This window comes from Oryzias latipes, chromosome 9 (genome assembly GCF_002234675.1).
Source record: "Oryzias latipes chromosome 9, ASM223467v1".
In the NCBI taxonomy this organism is placed as follows: Eukaryota; Metazoa; Chordata; class Actinopteri; order Beloniformes; family Adrianichthyidae; genus Oryzias; species Oryzias latipes.
Window position 1 is genome coordinate 31,557,935 of NC_019867.2, and position 20,113 is coordinate 31,578,047.

General features: G+C 46.0%; 1 protein-coding gene across 3 annotated transcripts in view; it reads left to right on the forward strand.

Annotated features, from left to right (window-relative positions):
• Positions 1 to 20,113, forward strand: part of LOC101154874 (dynamin-1) — a 34,013-nt gene continuing 13,900 nt past the window's right edge. For 2 of the 3 annotated variants that reach the window (XM_011479739.3, XM_004072987.3), the window contains exons 1-19: positions 1 to 310; positions 4,394 to 4,467; positions 5,972 to 6,121; positions 6,287 to 6,490; positions 6,563 to 6,661; positions 6,766 to 6,926; positions 7,051 to 7,193; positions 7,270 to 7,405; positions 7,494 to 7,561; positions 7,828 to 7,966; positions 8,805 to 8,891; positions 9,163 to 9,233; positions 9,419 to 9,470; positions 9,606 to 9,617; positions 11,296 to 11,409; positions 13,781 to 13,890; positions 13,980 to 14,091; positions 14,218 to 14,229; positions 14,296 to 14,463. In XM_011479739.3, the coding sequence (XP_011478041.1) occupies positions 150 to 310; positions 4,394 to 4,467; positions 5,972 to 6,121; positions 6,287 to 6,490; positions 6,563 to 6,661; positions 6,766 to 6,926; positions 7,051 to 7,193; positions 7,270 to 7,405; positions 7,494 to 7,561; positions 7,828 to 7,966; positions 8,805 to 8,891; positions 9,163 to 9,233; positions 9,419 to 9,470; positions 9,606 to 9,617; positions 11,296 to 11,409; positions 13,781 to 13,890; positions 13,980 to 14,091; positions 14,218 to 14,229; positions 14,296 to 14,463 (2,073 nt within the window). In that variant the 5' untranslated portion in view covers positions 1 to 149. The remainder of the gene's footprint in view (positions 311 to 4,393; positions 4,468 to 5,971; positions 6,122 to 6,286; positions 6,491 to 6,562; positions 6,662 to 6,765; positions 6,927 to 7,050; positions 7,194 to 7,269; positions 7,406 to 7,493; positions 7,562 to 7,827; positions 7,967 to 8,804; positions 8,892 to 9,162; positions 9,234 to 9,418; positions 9,471 to 9,605; positions 9,618 to 11,295; positions 11,410 to 13,780; positions 13,891 to 13,979; positions 14,092 to 14,217; positions 14,230 to 14,295; positions 14,464 to 20,113) is intronic. The other variant, XM_011479737.3, reaches the window with a different exon arrangement.

The following is a 20,113-nucleotide window of genomic DNA, read 5'->3' on the forward strand; positions in this document are numbered from 1 at the left end:
GCACTGTGCGCGCGCGCGGTCCCTCCCTGCAGCCGAGAGGAGGAGAGCTGAAGGTGACCTGTCATCAGCATCTCCATCGATCAGCTGACCGGGTATCGATCCCTGATCAGGCAGTGACCGGCCGGGACAGACGCGCCGCCGCCGCCGCCATGGGGAACCGGGGCATGGAGGAGCTGATCCCGCTCGTGAACCGGCTGCAGGACGCCTTCTCCGCCATCGGCCAGAACGCGAGCCTGGACCTGCCGCAGATCGCGGTGGTGGGCGGGCAGAGCGCGGGAAAGAGCTCGGTTCTGGAGAACTTCGTGGGCAGGTGAATCTCCCTCCGTGTGCGCGTGTCCGTCTGCCGAACCAGCCGCCTGTGCGCTGGTGGTGCGTGACATCAAGTGTTCTCAAACCTACCGGTCTGTCGTGATGCTGGAGCGCACCTGGCGTCAGGTGTGTCTGTGGAACCAGAGTTTTGGGCAGGAATCAAATGGAAATAATCGCTTATATTGGGGGGGGGGGGGGCATGGATGCAGCTCTCTGCTGTGGGGGCCCTCAGTAAAGCAGTGGCGTGGCGCTGAAGGAGGCGCAATGACAGGGATGCCTTCAGAACCTCGGCATGAGCCTGCAGACCGAACTCAGGGCTGAGCTCTTCATCCGTCCTCTTAAGCTCCTCTGAGGTCTTCCCATCAGCCCCTCATGAGCCCAGAGGAGCCCCCAGATTCAGGACTGGGTGCTGCTCATTCATGATGGTAAATCCTGTTTGCAGCTGTGGGGGGGTTGATACCCGCTGCTGCCGGAGCAGAGCGGTTAAGCAGGCAGGAGGACCTTCAGAGATCCGATCACAAGACCTGCTTAACCCTTGTGCTGTCTTGTGGGGTCCAAATGACCCCACCCACAAGACGGTGCCCTGAACAAGCCGATACCGGTCCAGATGACCCAACTCCCAACATTAGGAGTTGGGTCATCTAGACCCACTAGACAGTGCTCTGAACCTTTTTTCTTCAATGATTTGTGATCTTCACTGGTGTCCATGGATTACATGAAATCTTTCCACCTTTATCCACCTTTGTCATGGTAGGGAGAACACCTCAATGGAAGGCAGGTAGCACAAGGGATAAAGATTCAGACAGCAGACACGTCGGTCCTTCTGTCAACACCAACAGCCGTCTCTGAAACTAACCAAGCATCAGACGAAAGGAAGACCCTGGTGGAACTGAGTCACAGCAGCTGGACTTCAAATCTTCCTTTTTTTTGGCGGGTTTTGGCGAGAAGAAGATTTGAAATCCAGTTGCTGTGACTCAACCTGAAGATGAACAAGAACCTTCACCAGCGACTGATTGAGTTCTCGTTCAATGGAACCATTTAGACAGAAAAGGTCCAAAATGTTGCCTCCTCTACCTTTACATTAGGATCCTTCTACCCCTGTCAGCAGGTGCTCTGCTCCTCCTCATCAAACCCCCCTGACCTGACCGCCTGAGGTCTGAAGGGTTCGACTCCTTCCTCAGACCTTCAGGCTTTAGATTAGTGTTGGTAGGAGAACACTTCAGAACCATCAAATGTTCTGTCTCTCGTTCTGGATGTTCTGCTGGAAGACCTCCCACCTGTGACTCGAGCTACAGGCACACCGGGCGTTTGACACGCATTCAAGAACACGCTAAACGTCTGTTCTTGAACATTCCACACACAGGAAGGGACTTCTCCTTCTACAGTTTATTAGCACATGTCCACCACCTACAGCTGGAGAAGACTTGGTGCCAAAAGTCAAAGTGGTGCAAATCTGGTGAATCTTGTTCTTTCACAGCTCTATTCCGATTTTTAGAAAAGACTTAAAGTCATAGAATCTGGCCGCGCAGAAAAATCTTTTAAAATGATTGAAGTCATTCATTTGGCCTCTATGATCAGGTTTCAAACGGTTGGCTCTTCCTTGAATTTTAGGGGGACGCCAAATCCAAGAACCTGATTGGTCGGAGCTTAAGCTGGTTAACTTTAAATCGCGTTCAATGCTGCGCGTTTGGAACACGTAGAGCTAAAGAATGGTCGTAAAAGATTCACGAGTTTTGAATGCAGAAGCTTGAAGCGCACATTTACACACCTTTAGACCTTTCACTGGAAGTAGTCGCTTGAACGCGCATGGCTGAGCCTGGACACAGCTTTAGACTTACCTTTCTACGGGTCGGGTCACGGCCACTGTGTACTTTTTGTGCATATTGCACGGATGAAAATAGAATAGAAATAGAATAGAAATAGAAAAAGTCTTTAATAATCCCTGAGGAAATTTAAAAATGGCCATCTGCTCACACTCATAAAACACATACACATATTAAAAACGATAAAAATAGTAAAAAATAGCAATAGACTAAAAAGATTAATAGATAAAAAGATTAATAATTTAAAAAACAGTGGGTAAGAAAATGAAATAAAATAAATAAATAAAAACAAGATTGATCATACGTGGAAAAAGTGAGAAAAGTTCTGGTCTAAAGGTTGAAAGATGTATGTCTACAGATGTATCAGTATCAATGAACCACGTTAAACCACAGAAGAAGTACGAATAAACCACGCAAGGAACACGTAAACCAACGTAAAAGCCTAATCTGGCCCAAAATTTGTGCGTCGATTATGTAGTTTAATGTGAAATGTGCGCTGTATACACAAAATAAAAGTTATACATGGGTGAAACATGCGAGAAAAGTCATAGGTGGAACGGTCGTGGAAAAAATGAGACTTTATTAAACCTGCTCAGATTCAAAACACCCTGTCCCAGATGCCCAGACCACTACCGAGCCTCCTCCGTGTTTTAAACAGAAGCTTTGTTCATTTCAGTGTCGGTGAACATGAAGCTGAGTTTCATCTGTCTGAAGGTCATCGTTCCAAAATCTTCACATTCTAACCCGTTACTCTGACCTGAGTCATGCAGAAAAGACTCTTAATTTGAAGGACAATGATCACACATTGGAGAAAATACAACGAATGAAAAACAAATCCCAGAGAATAATAGAGCAGCAGTGTTCACTGCTACAGAACAAAGACGAGGAGGTGCAGATTACACCCTCCTGTCTTTGAGGCTGTAGTTTGAGTCCTGCTGGAAGCCCACGCATGATTGGCTGAACACACTGAATCTCAGCCTGAAGAGAGCTTCTCTGTCTGGGTCTCAGCTCTGATTGGTCACGCTTGATCATGTGGAGTTCTGGTCAAAGAGCTGCACCAAAATAACTGGTGTGTGTGTTTGTGTGTGTGCGTGAAAGCTGACTGTAGGGCAAACACACACATCCACTGTCATCATGTCATGACGATGTTCTTCCTCGAGCTGCTGCTCCTCTAAAGTATTCACGTCACTGACAGGGATTTATGTCATGTAATGTAATATAGTATAGTATAATCTAGAATATCATAATAAAGTAATGTAATGTAATATAATATAGTGTAATATCATATAATATAACAATAATATAATAATATATAATAATAATATTATATTGTATTGTATTGTAATGTAATGCAATGCAATGTGATATAGTATAGTATAAAATAATATAATGTATTGTAATATAATGTAATATAGTATAATATAATATAGTATGTTATATAATATATTATACTACATTATATTATATGATTTTAAAATATACTATAACATACATAATTATACTATGTATATTATATAGTATAGTTTAAAATTATATAATATTTTAAACTATACTATAATATAATTATGTATAATATTTATAATGACTTATTAGTATTATATAATATAATATAATGAAATACAATGCAATATACATTATATGATTTGTTTATTATCAGAACAGTTCTGTTAGTAAATTACCAGATACAGTTATCAATAGTGGTCCTTCAAATGATCCCTGAGGTACATCATGACTGAGTGTTTCAATGAGAAAACAGGCTGAAAGCTCCGTGGAGCAGGAAGTCCATGTCCAGTCATGATGTGTCCCAGACAGAACCGAAACACCGTCCACCAGATGTCTGCTGACGGTGACCAGAGTCTGACTGAAACTCCTGACACTTCAGTCGGGTTCAGTCCCACAACTGCTTCCTGAACAACGAGAAAGAGAGAGAGAAAGGTGACCAGACAATCATCTAGAAAACTCCAAATGTGATTATTATTCTTTGTGTTTTGTAGATAATTGTGCCTGAAAGACCCACTCCAATGCCATGTGTGTTTGTGGTGTTTCTGACATGTTCTTGTGCATTTTTCTGAAGATGGAGGACATGGATAAGAATAATTAAAATGGTATTTCTGAGTATTTCTTTATTCGTAGTATTTGAAATGGTAATAACTCAGGAGCAGACAGACCTGACTTTTTTCCAGTGTTCCACCTCGGGGGCTCTGCAGTCGCTGCTGTGAGTCTGATGTGTCTGTAATCATTCGCTTCTCCCTCCCCAACAGAGACTTCCTCCCTCGTGGCTCTGGAATTGTGACTCGGCGCCCCCTGGTGCTCCAGCTTGTCACCTGTCCAACAGGTGAGACTGAACAGACGCTGTTCACCACCGACCACCCCCTTCCTGCAGACAGATGTGATCATGACAGTTGGGGGGAAATCTGACTGTGAGACAGATAATGGGACTTTACCTTTTCTTTTTTGGGGGGGGGGGGTTGCCTTAGGAAGCAGTTTAATTTTGAAAATCATTTGGCCGGTTTCCCCTTCAGCTCCACCTGCTGTGTGAGGCTTTTCTTGGGTGGAGCAGATGGATGCCGCCGCTGCACCCAAGCGGCAGCTCTGCTGGAGCGCTCTGCTCACCTGTGGGCGGAGCTTGGTAAATGGTAAATGGCGTATACTTATATAGCGCTTTCTACCTTCTTACGAAGGCCCAAAGCGCTTTACAGTCACAGTCCCATTCACCCATGCACACACACATTCACACACACATTCACACACTGATGGCGGCTCCGCTGCCAAACACTGGCGCCAACCTCCCACCAGAGGCAAGGTGGGGTTCAGTGTCTTGCCCAAGGACACTTCGGCACATGGGCGTGCAAGGCGGGAATCGAACCTGCAATCTTACGATCATGAGTCGACCGCCCTACCGCTGCACCACGGCCGCCACTTCTTCTGCAGGTGCTGCCTCCAGCCACACCTGAGGAAACCTGGGGGGCATCCCTGGAGCATCAGTGGCCTGTGTAACCCTCTCTGTGTTTTCAGCACCAGGGGAAGAGGATGTCAGGGTTTTAGTCAAAGATTGAGGACATTTTCCCTTTGGGAGTGAAGCAGTGTCTGTTGGAGCTCTGCAGAAGCCGGGCAGAGTTCTTCTGTGCAGATCCGCTCCGCTGTCCTTTTAACTAATCGGCTGCATCTTTTTGATCATCTGCTGAAGCTGGATTCTGCAGCCGGAGCAGGAATCACTGAGAGAACAAGGAGTTGGGTAAACAGAACGGTGGAGACATATTTTCTTTTATCAGTCCCTGATGTTTCCCTCCAGAATTCCTGAAGGCTTTATGGACACAATCTGCAGGAAGAGGATGAGAGTGAAAGATGAACATTTGACCTACAGGGAGTCCCACTTATGCAGAGAAAGGATAAAGCTCCTCAAAGCAGCGTTTGTCTAGAACAGATGTTTTGGTCTCATTATTCGACGAGAAGCCAATTAAATTCTCCCAGGTCTGTGATCTGCAGCCATGAGGAAGTGAAACATGTCCAGTGCAGACGTCCAGAGCAACTAAGGGAAGGTTTTAGTTACAGGCGGGAGCAAAGAGCTGCTGAAAATATGAGATCTGTGAACTCATTTCATCTGAATAATGAACAGTAATGTCCAGTTTGAAGATGACCAGTGATTCAGAAAATTAAACTTCTATTGTTAATGTTACATTTGTTCTTGTGCGAATGAATGCCTGAGGCAGAGTTCTTCAGAGAAACCCTTCTAACGGGGGGTAAATGTCTGTTACCCAACATCCCTGCTGGTTTTTGTGGCATTGCTTGAGTGTGCCAGAAGCCGTGTAGTGATAGGATGCATCTGTGTCTTTGAGCAGAGTATGCAGAGTTCCTGCACTGTAAAGGAAAGAAGTTCACAGACTTTGATGAGGTCCGCCAGGAGATCGAAGCCGAGACGGACCGAATAACCGGACACAACAAAGGAATCAGTCCAGTTCCCATCAACCTGAGGGTGTACTCCCCCAACGGTAAGCCCCCGGTCCCACTCCCAGTCCTGGACCTGGTATGAAACAGGAGGGACAATCTGTCTCCTGCCTGGAGGACGGATTGTCCAGATTCAGTCTGAGTTCAAGCAGAGGATGACATGTTCATGGATGGCCCCTTTGTTATGAGCCTGGTTTTTGCACCCGCAGTGCTGAACCTTACCCTGGTGGACCTTCCGGGGATGACGAAGGTCCCGGTGGGCGATCAGCCCCCCGACATTGAGCAACAGATCAAAGACATGCTCCTGCAGTTTGTTACCAAAGATAACTGCCTCCTGTTGGCCGTTTCACCCGCCAACTCTGACCTCGCCAACTCCGATGCACTGAAGATTGCCAAGGAGGTTGACCCACAAGGTGGGAGTCTCGTCCCACATCTGCCACAGCAACCTGCACACCCCCAGGCTGAACGATGCAAATGTGTTGCAGGTTTGAGGACCATCGGAGTGATCACCAAACTGGATCTGATGGATGAGGGAACCGATGCCAGAGACATCCTGGAGAACAAACTGTTGCCGCTCCGTAGAGGTGAGACATTCGCCCTGACTCTTCAACAGATGACCTCAAAACAGGTGTGCAGTTCTGCTGAGGCGTTTCCAGGTGGAGACACGAACAGACGAGTCTGGTTGCAGGTTACATCGGTGTGGTGAACCGCAGCCAGAAGGACATCGATGGGAAGAAAGACATCACAGCAGCTCTGCAGGCCGAGAGAAAGTTTTTCCTGTCCCATCCCGCATACCGCCACCTGGCTGACCGCATGGGGACTGCCTACCTACAGAAAATCCTAAACCAGGTAAGGCAGTCTTTAATCCTCCTGCTGCCAGCGAAGCAGAGCTGACACTGAAGCCGTGTCCTGGTTGATCATGACGGTCAAACCTCATCAGCAAAGCAACAAAGTCTCTCTGTGCCGTCTTTAGCAACTGACCAACCACATCCGGGACACGCTGCCGGGCCTTCGAAGCAAACTTCAGAGCCAGCTGCTGTCTATTGAGAAAGAGGTGGAGGAGTACAAGAACTTTAGACCGGACGACCCGAGCCGCAAGACCAAGGCTCTTCTGCAGTCAGTACCAAAACGCAGTATTACAAAGTACTACACAGTACTACACACTTCACCCAGTATCTTACACGTGTGTCAGGATGGTGCAACAGTTTGCGGTGGACTTTGAGAAGCGGATCGAAGGCTCTGGAGACCAGGTGGACACGTATGAACTGTCGGGAGGAGCAAAGATCAACCGCATCTTTCATGAACGCTTCCCCTTCGAAATGGTCAAGGTAAACAAGTCGCCTGCTGTCACCATGGAGATCTATCACTGCAAAGCCTGCAGCAAGTGAAGATGCCATGAATGTGCTCCCCTTCCAGCTGGAAAGCGACGAGAAGACTCTCCGCAAAGAGATCAGCTACGCCATCAAAAACATCCACGGAATCAGGTAATTCTGGGGTGTTGTACTGGCTACAGGTGAGTTTGTGTGCCGATGTGTGTACTAGATTAGAGTACAATGTTGGAGGATAAACCCTGTTGTCTAAACTAGAAAATGTCCTACCACAACTGCAAGTGTGGTTTCTGTTTTGTGTTGTCAGGTGAATGTGTTTGTTTCAGGGCTCAGGTTTCTGAAGTGTGTGTGTGTGTGTAGTGTGCTGCTGTTACCGTCTTGTTTGCTGGTGCCTGAGTGTTCTCACCTGGGTTTCTGCGCAGGACCGGCCTGTTCACACCTGACATGGCGTTTGAGACGATTGTGAAACGGCAGATTGGTCAGATCAAAGAGCCGTGTCAGAAGTGTGTGGACATGGTCATCGGCGAGCTTGTCAACACCGTGAGGCAGTGCACACAGAAGGTACTGCAAACCGGATCCTGCAGATTACCGTAGCTACACCGTGACCAGCTCTCAGCCTTATTCCAATGTTTCACTCACCTTCCTGATCACGTTCAGACTAGGGTTGTAACCATTCATGGATTTCTATTCCTACCATCCAACCAGATCCATCTGTCTGAGGCAAATTTGAATCAACTTAAACCATTAGAAAATTGCTTCAAAATGCGATAAATTGATAATAAATATTGGAAAATAACATTTGGATTGAGACATGGTAGTTTATTTTACTATGAAGAATGCAACCAGATCCATCTGTCTGAGGCAAGTTGTTAGACCATTTTAAAATCATCTCAATATGAAATAAATCGATTATATGGATATTGGATTGAGACACTGGAGGTTCATTTGACTAAAAACGACCATGTGCATCAGCAAACACCACACGCATGTAATGTCATCAACCCGGATCAGTCCATCATTCCAGTCCAATGTGTGGACAGACTGTGAATAAAGTCATGTGACCATCCAGTGTCTAGAATGTTCTAAGAATGTTCCCTTTGGATTCTCTGGATGTGGAAAAACAACAGTGGTGAACTTTAGGAAACTAACATGTGAATGGATTTGACATTCATTCTAGTTTACTGGTTGGTTTGGACACAGATTTCATTTAACTTGATGATCTGGAAGAAATCCAAGAATCTGGAAAACTGTTCAGTAGCAGGAATTTCTGTCTGGATGAAGATGATCTGGATGCACTTTAGCTCAGAGGATCAGATCCTTGTTAAAAGACACCCCTACTCCTGACCATCAGCTTTGGGCTTCGGCCTCCTCTTTCTCACCTCCCGCTCTCTGCCTGCAGCTGGCTCAGTATCCGATGCTCAGAGAGGAGATGGAGCGAATCGTCACTCAGCACATCAGAGACAGAGAGAGCCGCACTAAAGACCAGGTTTGTCACATAGGAGTGCCAATACGGATGACATTCATGAAGAAGTAGCCTTTTTGTTTAGATACCTACCCTGACATGACTAAAGTCTGTTGTGAGGAGAGCAGCACCACAACTCCTGTACCTTTGGCACACTTTTCTCCACACGCACTTGTGTTTGGAAAAGAGGAACCCAGAGCACACAGATTTTGGTCGTTTGTGTTCCTTTATGGAAGAGTTTTGTTGATGTGGAAACTGTCTCTCTGTCGTTCTATTTGTCCATCTTTCTGCTCAGGTGTTGCTTTTGATTGACATCGAGCTGGCCTATGTGAACACCAACCACGAGGACTTTATTGGCTTTGCAAAGTAAGACTCTTCAAACAAAGTCCAAATTAACCTGATAAAAAAGCAGGTCCACAGATGTCACCTGTTTCCAGGAAGACTCACCTGCATCCCAGCCACGGAAGCTGTTCAAACACTAACATCTCCTCTGTGTGTGTGTGTGTGTGTGTGTGTGTGTGTGTGTGTGTGTGTGTGCGTGTGCGTGCCAGCGCACAGCAAAAGAGCAGTCAGCTGAGTAAGAAGAAGGCTGCAGGAAACCAGGTGAGTGTTTGGTGGACCTGGGAGGGGCGGGGCTAAAGATGGATGAATGGAAAAGTCATTCATTTGTTGCTCTCTTTTCAACTCACCACCTCTCCTCTCCATCCTTCTTTCTGCCTCCGTTGCTGTGGCAACCAGGACGAAATCATGGTGAGTGAGTGTTCTTGTATGAAAGATTGATTCGTTTCTGCTTACGTTTAGCGTTAGGGTCGGGTTTCTGTTTGGTTGCCAATGACGGTTTGTGTTTGAGTGGATTTAGGTTCACATTTACTGAATGCTTTGGTTTACAAACATCTTAGCTCTCTTAGAAATCCATTTATTTCGGCGTCATGTGAAGTCATGGGACGTAAGCGTGTTCTCTATTACTTATTAGTCGATGCAGCTTGGTCGACCAATAAGTTCGCGACATGGATGTTGCCTTGTTGGAGCCAGACATCGTCAGGAAGCAGTGACGGGTCTGAGTCAGCATTTCCATGGCAACCACTTTCGCCAATCTAGGCCACATCCCAACCACTTGCGAGCAGGCTCAGGAGAATCTGTCAATCAAATGTTTACGTACGTTTGAAGTGAGCCCACATACTTTTATCGAAGCGTCTGAGTGGTCCGTTTATAACTTAAATAACTTGAACTATAAAAAAAATCATGAGAAAAATGAGAACTATTGAGAACAGGATCAAAAAACGGGTATCAGATCCAGAACGGTTCTTCTGAACAATAGAATGACTAACAGCTGTTCATTTCTCTGCAGAAGTCTGTGGGATTTGGCTTCCTGTAGCCACTTCCTGTTTGGAACGCCATGGGGGAGGTGTCACTCAGTCCAGTTCTCTTATGTAGTCATTGAGTTACAGACAGGGCAGTTTAAAGTTATGTGGTCAGTTTAATGGTTTACAGCAGGGGGTCTCAATGTGTGGCCCGGGGGGGCCAATGGCGGGAAGACTTTTTGTGGCCCTCAATAACAGAGAGCCAGAGCAGGTTCCTTTGAGGAAAAACGTTGTGTTGGCGAGGAGAAAAGACGCTTTCAAGCTAAGTGGACAAATGTTTACTTTGTCGTACCTCATGGATAAAGTCATGTGCCTGATTTACAAGCAGGTAAATGCACTGCTCAAAGAAATCAATAGAAATCGTTACTATGTTACAAATCATGAAAACTATGACAAATTTACCGGAGAGGAGCGCAACAATAAGCTCCAACAACTACAGCGAGGCGATGCTGCACAGCAGATGTTTACAGAAATGTCTGAATCCAGTGAAGCTGTGACAGAAGCTGGTAGCTACGTTGTGTCTTTGGAATTAGCCCGGTGTAGCAAACCCTTCAGTGACGGGGGGTTTGTAAAAGAATAAATGCAGAAAGTAGCTGACATTGTTTGTCCAGAGCAAAAGAAAGTCTGTCAAATGATACAAATACTAGACAAGTAGAAGATCTGGACAGCAACCTCTGGAAAACATCTGGTTAACTCTACAAATGACACTTGGTCATTAAAGTTACTAAAAACAACTTTTTCTGTTCATCCATTGTTTTTCACCAAAATTGGCCCCCAGTCTGATGTCGACTTCTTACTTTGGCCCTCCTCTACAAACACTTTGAGGACCCCTGGTTTAAACTGTGAGTTATGCTTTCACTTTAGCTGACGTTCAGCAGAATTAGATGACATTTTCAATCAGAGCTTTTCTAGGTTAAGCTCAGTGTGTGTTTGTGCTTCTGAGAGGATCGATGAAATCTGGATGTGTTTGGGCTTCTTTGGTGATTTGATGAAGACGTGATGTCACAAGTACAGACAGATGACATCATAACCAAGCACATGCTCTTCCCGTGTTGTTGCACACACAGGTGATCCGCAAAGGCTGGCTAACTATCAACAACATTGGCATCATGAAGGGCGGAGCCAAGGAGTACTGGTTTGTCTTGACCGCAGAGACCCTCTCTTGGTACAAAGATGATGAGGTAAGTCCCCATCAAGCTAACTCTTATTTCCTTTGGTCAGGATAAACAGGCAGACCACCCGTGTCGTGTTCTTAAAACTACCATGTAAGGGTCTCCAGGCCAACCACAGTGCTGAATGCAGATGTGACGGATGTAAAGCCAAACGTTCATGGCAGGTCTTTGGCTCTTGTGTCTGTTTTGGCACAAATGTCTTTTGGTTCTTGGTGAAACAGCCAACCTCCAGAAAGACGGACAAGTGTGGATTCATCTACACAAGCATAGAGACGTAAGATGAAGGTCTTAAGCATTTCATGACAGCCTCATGGCTGAGGGGACTCCCCCACGGCACATGCATGGGGAGGGGACAAACAACTCCCACTCTACCACCCCTGTGTGGTCGCAGAACCGCCCCCGTCTCCTCGATCGTGTGGTAGGAGTTCCACATTCCGACGCATTTGCGTTGACATCAATTGCCCCACCCCTTTTATGACTAATCTGACTGAGATGTACACGCACACACTCACGCACACACTCATGCACGTGCGTGCACATCAATAGGTCATGGAGAAACCATTTATCAGCAGTTGATGAGGAAGTTCTCAATGCCAACTCAAAGGGTCTTTGCCGTCAGTCTCTGCAGCCTTGATTACTAAATTACAAATATATTTCTGGCTGAGACTGTGCAGCCATGCTTTTGCATTAGGAGTTTTAACCAGAACAGTAATTGATTCCTAATAATTGATTTGATGTTTATTAATCAGGGGCGGACTTACCATTAGGCAAAGGTTAGCAATTGCCTGGGGCCCCCAACTCTTTAGGGGCCCGGAGCTGAACTCTGTCATGAAAATAAATTACTGCTCTGAAAATAGGATTGATCATGTCAAAGTGTTGGGTCCCCCCCCCCCCCCCCCCCCCCCGTCCCTCTGCAGCAATGGTATGTTCCAGTCAACCGCCAGTCCAGAGACTCGTAAGTTAACGAGCAGGTTTCCAGGTCAATGGGGCGGTTTTGATCCTGACTTTGGGGGTTTGGGATCGGTTCTGGATTTTTTAGTTCCTGTTTGAAACACGTTTCAACCAGGAATGTGCGATCTGGAGAGAGGCAGGTGACAGCCATGCCTCACCTGCCGTCTTCCTCACCTGCCGTCATGAGATAACCTGTTCCATAAATGCCATATATACATTTGATTCTCATAATTTAAATCATTTTTATCCTCACAATCGCTTTATTTTTTGCGTTTTTCATGTTTAATTTCAGCGCAGGGCTGCGAGCTCTGCAGCAGAGAGATGACGCAATCCTGAGTGAAGTCGGGTTGATTGTTCCTTTAGTTTATTCAGCGTGTGCTAATACTGTAAAGCTTATTATTATTTATTATTATCGTTTTTATTCCTTGTCCTGCCTTTCTATATAATAGGTCACTTCAGATCTGACGTGAAGCTGAGAAGACAGGATAAGGCAGAAAAATAACTGGGCTTTTTGTGATATTATTACAAACAAAAGATCATTTGATTTATAGATACGTTTTGATGTGTGCGCCGTATACGTGATCTAAAAGTTATACATCGGTGGTTCATGCGTGAAAAGTCTGTTAGAAAACAATGGAACGGCCGTGGAAAGACACACATTTGCTTCTGTATCTCACAAAAATCCCACAAAACTGCGTAAGATTTACGTAATAATTGTGTATAAACTATGTAAAATACACATAAAGTGCGCATTTCTATACTCACCAAAACCTTTGAACAGCTCAAACCTGAATTCCCGTAAAGACCCGTCGGCCGAAACCCTTGATGGACATCTGAGCACATCGACGTGACGAAGGCAAGAAAGACTTCGTTTATCACGCACCGATCACCAAAGACCGAAATGTCACGCGTGGAAAATGCAGAACATGTATGTAGCGGCTGTGTGGCCTTCAGGTTCATTCTAGAAGAGAGACTGCAGGTGGAAACCAGAACAACAGTGAGGAAAAGCTCAGCTCTGCAGCTTCTCGTGAAGAAGCAAAGACAATACAAAGGCTCAAAAAACATTAACTTCTGTAAATCCTTTGGATTAGTGACATAAATTTACTCTCGCATTTCAATTTTTTTTTACCTTTTTTACTGTTTTTATTTTCTTCTTTTATTTATTTTTTATTTTAAGTTACTTATTATTTCCTGCTGTGATTGCTGTATTTGGTTATTATTGAACACCAGTTTGTTTCATCATTTTGTTCTTAATAGTTAAGATTTGAATAACGTTAAAACTGTTTAATTCTGTACTTAGAACTGTGTTGTATTCTTATAATGTATAGTTCTTAATGTTGCATTTTTTGTGTTATATTCTGCAAATGTTCAATAAAAATAAAGCCATAAAGTAGAGTCTGCATTCTGATGCTTGTTGCTCTTCATGCAGGAGAAAGAGAAGAAGTACATGCTCCCTGTGGACAATCTGAAACTGAAGGACATCGAGAAGAGCTTCATGTCCAGCAAACACATCTTTGCACTGTTCAGTACTGAACACCGGTGTGTGCTGCTGTTCTCTGAAAAGCCTGTGTTGTTGTTGTTGTTGTTGTTTACGACCTGTGCAGAGCTTTCCTGTTGTGTTGTCACAGAAATGTTTACAAGGACTACCGTCAGCTGGAGTTGGCCAGCGAGTCTCAGGAAGAGGTGGACAGCTGGAAGGCGTCTTTCCTGCGTGCCGGCGTGTACCCTGAACGCAGCGTGGTACTCCTGAAAGCTGCGGATGCGGCGCCACCACACTTACCGAGCGCCGCCATTCCTTCCAGCACGTTGTTATTTACAGATGACTGTTTGCACTAATCTCTCCTTTTCCCATGGAACAACCTGCAGGACAAGGAGAAGGTGAGAGTCACTCCAGAGAGTGCCGCGCATGTGTGTGTGTGTGTTTAAAGGCGTGTGTGTCTGCAGGCGGAGGCAGAGGACTCGAACTCTGACAGCCAGATCCACAGTCTGGATCCTCAGCTGGAGCGACAGGTGGAGATCGTCAGGAATCTGGTGGACTCGTACCTGTCCATCATCCACCGCACAGTCAGGGACCTGATCCCCAAAACCATCATGCACCTGATGGTCAACAACGTACGACACACACACGCACGAACGCACGCACACAGAGACACGCACAACATGTAAGTAGCCGGGCGCACTCTGGCTGCAGAGTGTGTGCAGCCATGACCAAACTCTTCTGCGTTGTGTGACTGATGAGTCTCACACAGGGATTACCATCCAACATGAGGGAGTTCACTGTGTGAAAACACAAACACAACACAATACAGTCACTCCTGGTCTCACTTCTACGCACACTCCACTCAGCAGAGACGCAGGTGTGTATGACAACATGACATTCAGTTACGGCGTGATGGTAGAATCTATAGTTTTTAGCACATCTCCCCTCACACTCACACAATCGCAAAACATGATTACAAATGGCAAACATGTACATTACAATATACCCAAAGCAAATAAAATAGAAATAATGTAAAGCGGTAAAATATTTCTGATCTGTGTGAAAACACAAATACAACACAATGCAGTTATTTCTTTTCCCACTTCCACACAGGCCGATAAACCCACCACAGGTACGTGTGACGTCACGGCGGTGTCTCAGTGCACTAGATAGCCAGTTCTCCATTGTGTAGCGCTGAACGGAGCAGCTACAATTCCCAAATTCAGTGCCATAGAAATTTCCCAGTGTGCATCGCTGCTCACTAGATTGACAAACAAATAGACCAGGGGTGTCAAACATACGGCCCGCGGGCCGTATCTGGCCTGCCATGTGGTTTGGTCTGGCCCACACATCAAGAGTAAAAATCACAAGAATGTTTAAAAAAGAAAGCAAGTTTCTAGTCCTTTCCTGTGGCGAGTTATGATTTTTTAAAGAAATAACCGAAATGCGCAATTCCGCCACTAGGGGGAGCAAAGGAAAAGCTTAACAGGTGAAACAACATAACTCTGCATGTGCCAAAAACGAAACCTAACTGTAATGTCTGTTCTTGTCTTACAGACATAAAATAGACTGCAGGACACTCTGTAGGTTCAACTCTTGAGACTTTTATTCCTCCGTTGCTCTCTAACATACATTCCAGTTCCAGACATTCCTCAACCACTTCCTCGTGTTCTTTCCACCTCAGTCCCTTCATGCTTAACTTACCAGTGCCCTCTACTGGTCACTTCTAACATTACATCTCCCCCTTCAAGTAACGTTTTAGAAAACTCTCAATGGAACTTATGACATCTTTGTGTAAACAGTTATTTTAATAATACTCAATTGCCTTATAAAAATTCTAGGCTTCATACTCTTACATGAAATTAAACATTCTTTCTTACTCTAGGCTTCAACTTATTACCTAAAATTAACATACTTCCTTTAACTTCTTACCCTCCTTTTCTTTCAGAAACAGCTAAAGCAAAAATGGCTGAACAAATTGAAACAGCTGCTGAAATGCATAAATGAAGGGAGCATACATTCTCAGAGATTACTAATCTTCTCTACTAAAGTCCTAAATCACCAATCTAGTCTGACTGGGGCTTTGCTCACTGTGCCTGAGCGAGTGACGGTACCCGTCCCGGGGGAAATTGGAAGAGTTTGCTGCTTTTCCCCTTCCTGCGTGTCTTCTAGAGTGTGCTGGTTGGTGGACTCACTGACAGGTTTAGGTGGTGGTGGTGGTATGAACTGCAGGTGTCGTCTGTTTCTTCTGTAGCGCTCTCCTTGATCTGTTTCCACGACGTAGGATCTTGGAGTGGAGCTAGAACTGTGAACCACGGCAGACGTTGTCCATCCTTTCTGTCCGTCCAGTTTGGTGAGCACTGAGTCTCCCGGCTGCAGTGGATGTAAAAGTCTTACTCCATTTCTGCCATTGTAGTAGTAAGCTTGCTTTTGCTTGGCAGCTGCATCTGCCTGTCGGATCTTCTCCTCTGTAGGCCATCCCGGTTTCAGGTTGTCATGCAAGGTGGGTAGCGTAGTTCTTATTTTCCAGCCCATCAGCAGTTCTGCTGGACTGACACCTGTGGAGGAGGAAGGTGTGGCTCTGTACGACATTAAGGCCAGAAGTGGATCATCCTGTTTCAAAATGCTTTTAGCTGTCTGAACTGCCCGCTCAGCCTGACCATTACTCTGTGGGTAATGTGGGCTTGATGTGACATGAACAAAGTCATATTCCTGACTAAACTCTCTCATTTCTGCGGAAACTAGCTGGGGTCCGTTATCACTCATCAGCACCTCCGGGATGCCGAAACGTGCAAATGTGGCTTTCAGCTTAGCTACAACCTGACAGCTGGTAGTTGTGGGCAGGTCCAGTATTTCAAGATATCTGGAGTAATAGTCAGATACCACTAAATAGTGTTTCTTCCTAAACTCTAACAAATCTATGGCAACCTTTTGCCACGGCCTTGATGGGAGCTCACTAGGCATCAATGGCTCCTTTCTCTGCGAACCTCTGTTTTCCTTACAGAATGCACACTGTTGCACAGTTGTCCCGATCTCCTCCGATATTCTGGGCCACCACACCGACTAATTAGCTCTTTCTCTGCATTTAACCAGCCCTTGATGTCCATCATGTATTCTCCTCAATATAATCTCTCTCATTTCTGTGGGAACAACAATGCGCCTGCCTCTGATGACTAAGCCATCAACCTCTGACATGATAAAATTCCCTGATCGACTCTGGTACCATGTCAACATACTCAGGCCACCCATTTCTGATGAATCCTATGACTGCCTGTAGCAGACTGTCATTTTCTGTGTGTTGTCTTAACTCTGTCATCCTGTACGTTGTGGCTGGGATCTGACTCATTACCACCTCAATATGTGTTGCCACATCCTCATGACTGGTCTCTTCGCCATAACGCTGTTCAGGGCCCCTAGAGAGTGCGTCTGCTACCGCTAAGGTCTTGCCTGGGGCATACTCTGCTATGGCATTAAAACGCATAAATCTCATCAGTAACCTCTGGCACCTAACTGGTACACTGTCCAGGTCTTTGTTGTTCATCAGAGGTACTAGTAGTTTATGATCTGTAACCAACCTAAAAGAGTCCAGTCCATACAAGTACTTGTCAAAGTGTTCGCACGCCCATACGCTAGCCAAACACTCCTTTTCGATCTGTGCGTATCTTCTTTCTGCATCGCTGAGGCGTCTGGAACAGTTGGCTACTGGTTTCCAGTGATCCCCATGTTGCTGAAGGAGGACGCCCCCTAGCCCATAGCTGCTAGCATCTGCTGACACAAGGGTGGGTTTGCTGGCATCGTAGAAGGTGAGTATTGGAGAGGTAGTCAGCGCTGTCTTCACCTTTCGGAACGCCTCACACTGTGCAGGTCCCCATGTCCACCCCACTTGTCCTTTCAGTAGCTCATACAATGGGTGAGCCACGGTTGACAGTTCTGGGGCCTCATTTATAAAACTTTGCGTAGGATTTGCGTCAGAAGTGGCGTACGGATGAAACATAGGACGTGCGTACGCACAGAAATATTCGGATTTATTAAACCGTGTGCACGCACATCCTACGCATCTTTCCCTTTATAAATCACAACCGATTCTAAATGCAGCGCAGCTTTAGCGGCTACATGACACGCCCATAGTTGCCCATAAATAGTCCGTGAAACGCCCACAAATTAATATTCATGGCTTGCGAAATCATGGAAAACACAGAGAGGAAATCAAAAAAACGTAACTTCACTCAATGTGAAGTAGAAGTTATCGTTGGCGAGGTGGAAAAGAGGATAAAACGTTGTTTGGAGGACACAGTGTGGGCATTACTAATGCCAAAAAGGCACGTGAGTGGCAAACGGTGGCAGACGCCGTAAATGCTGCAGCCTCACAACCTCGGACCGTGGCCGAAATAAAAAAGAAATAAAAGAAATGATCGGACATCAAAGTCGAGGCAAAAAAACGTCTAGCGCTGCATCGGCAGAGTATGTCCGCCACGTGGGGGGGTGGGGTGGGGGGGGGACCGGAGCTGACCCCTCTTGATGAGAAACTGGCCGCTATTATTGGGAATCCCTATTAAGTCCCCCTTATCGGCGTCCTCCTCCGCCTCAGTCACCTGACTGAGACGGAGGAGGACGCCGACGCGCCAGGGTCAGGCTGACACAGGTAAGAGAAATAATTAAAATGAATGCAGTCAAGTCACATGTATGCAGGCTACACAATTACAGATTATTAATATAGAACAATTTTATTTTAGTTGCTGGGTGTTCCAGCGGGGCCAGTGGTTACGATGCTGCAGCTGAGCAGCCGTCTGGACCCAGCGTCTCCACGGCACGCGGCTCTCAACCCTCCAGCAGTGGACGTGTCCTCACCGATGCAGTCCTTGAAATGCAGAGGGAAGTCAGTAGTTCAATCAGAGAGGTGGCCAAGGAGTTGGGCGAAATCAAGATCGCCCTGACTGAAATAAACTGCACGATGAGGGAATTCTTAAATAAATAATATTTCCACACCTCTTTTTCTTTACAAGCGACGCATCACTTCCAAACGCTGGCGCACAGCAGCAGCAAATGGCTCAAATGCGTGGGGATGGGGTTCAGGGTCGGGGCCAACACAGCAATCAGCGCCAGGGGGTAGAGGCACGTTTTTAAGCTGTGCCACATTGTGTAGCACAGCACATGCCAGCACGATTTGGCACACACTGTCACTTTCACGTGTTTCTTCCATCTGCCGACGGTGTCGCCGTTTCTCATTTCACCCGTTTTTGTGCGTACGCCTGGGTCAGAGCTTGCGTGGAGGACCGCACATTTTCCCGTCAAGTTTGCTTTTTATAAATCTCAACTATTGCGTAGAGAGTGGCGTACGCCTTCTTTTGTGCGTACGCAACGTTTATAAATGAGGCCCCTGGTACGAACTTGGCTAAATAATTAACCATCCCCAAGAACCTTTTAAGTTCTGTTACATTTTGCGGCTGTGGAAAATTCTCTATACCTGTCACTTTTTGTGGGTCAGCTCTGACGCCAGCTTCATCAATTATGTGGCCTAGAAAACGAACTTCTCTTTGCTTGAACTTGCACTTTGCTCTGTTCAGCTTGAGGCCTGCTGCTTCTATGACTTTCAAAACCTTGGCCAGTCGTTGGTCGTGCTGCTCCTCCGTCTCGGCATGGATCAAAACATCATCCATAAAGATCTCTACACCTTCCAAGTTGGCAAGAGTCTCTGTCATTTTCCTTTGAAAAATTTCTGGGGCGCTTGTTATGCCGAATGGAAGACGGCGGTAGGCGTATCTCCCAAATGGAGTAATGAAGGTTGTCAATATCTTACTCTCTTCATGCAGGGGAATCTGGTAAAATCCGCTTGCTGCATCCAGTGATGTGAACACTTTTGATCCTGTGAGTTTTGGCAGAATTTCCTCCACGGTGGGCATGATGTACTTCTCCCTCTTCACCGCTTTATTCAGTTTCCGGAGATCTGCACAAATTCGAACCTCCTTTTTATTGGGTTTGAGAACTGGCACCATCGCAGCACACCATTCTGTTGGCTGTGTGACTTTTTCAATTATGCCTTCTGTCTCCATGCGCTGAAGTTCCTTTTTCACCAGTGGCACCAGCGGCAGAGGTATCCGTCTGGCTGCATGCACCGCATATGGTTGGGCGTCTTCACGCAGGGCTATTTTTACTGGTTCAGTTTTAAGCAGTCCTCCAGCTCCAAACACGTCTGAGACCTCCTCGAGCCTCTTCACTAAGCCCAATTTTACAGCTTCACTGTGACCCAACAAGCAGCTTGTTCCTTGTATCACGTACACATTA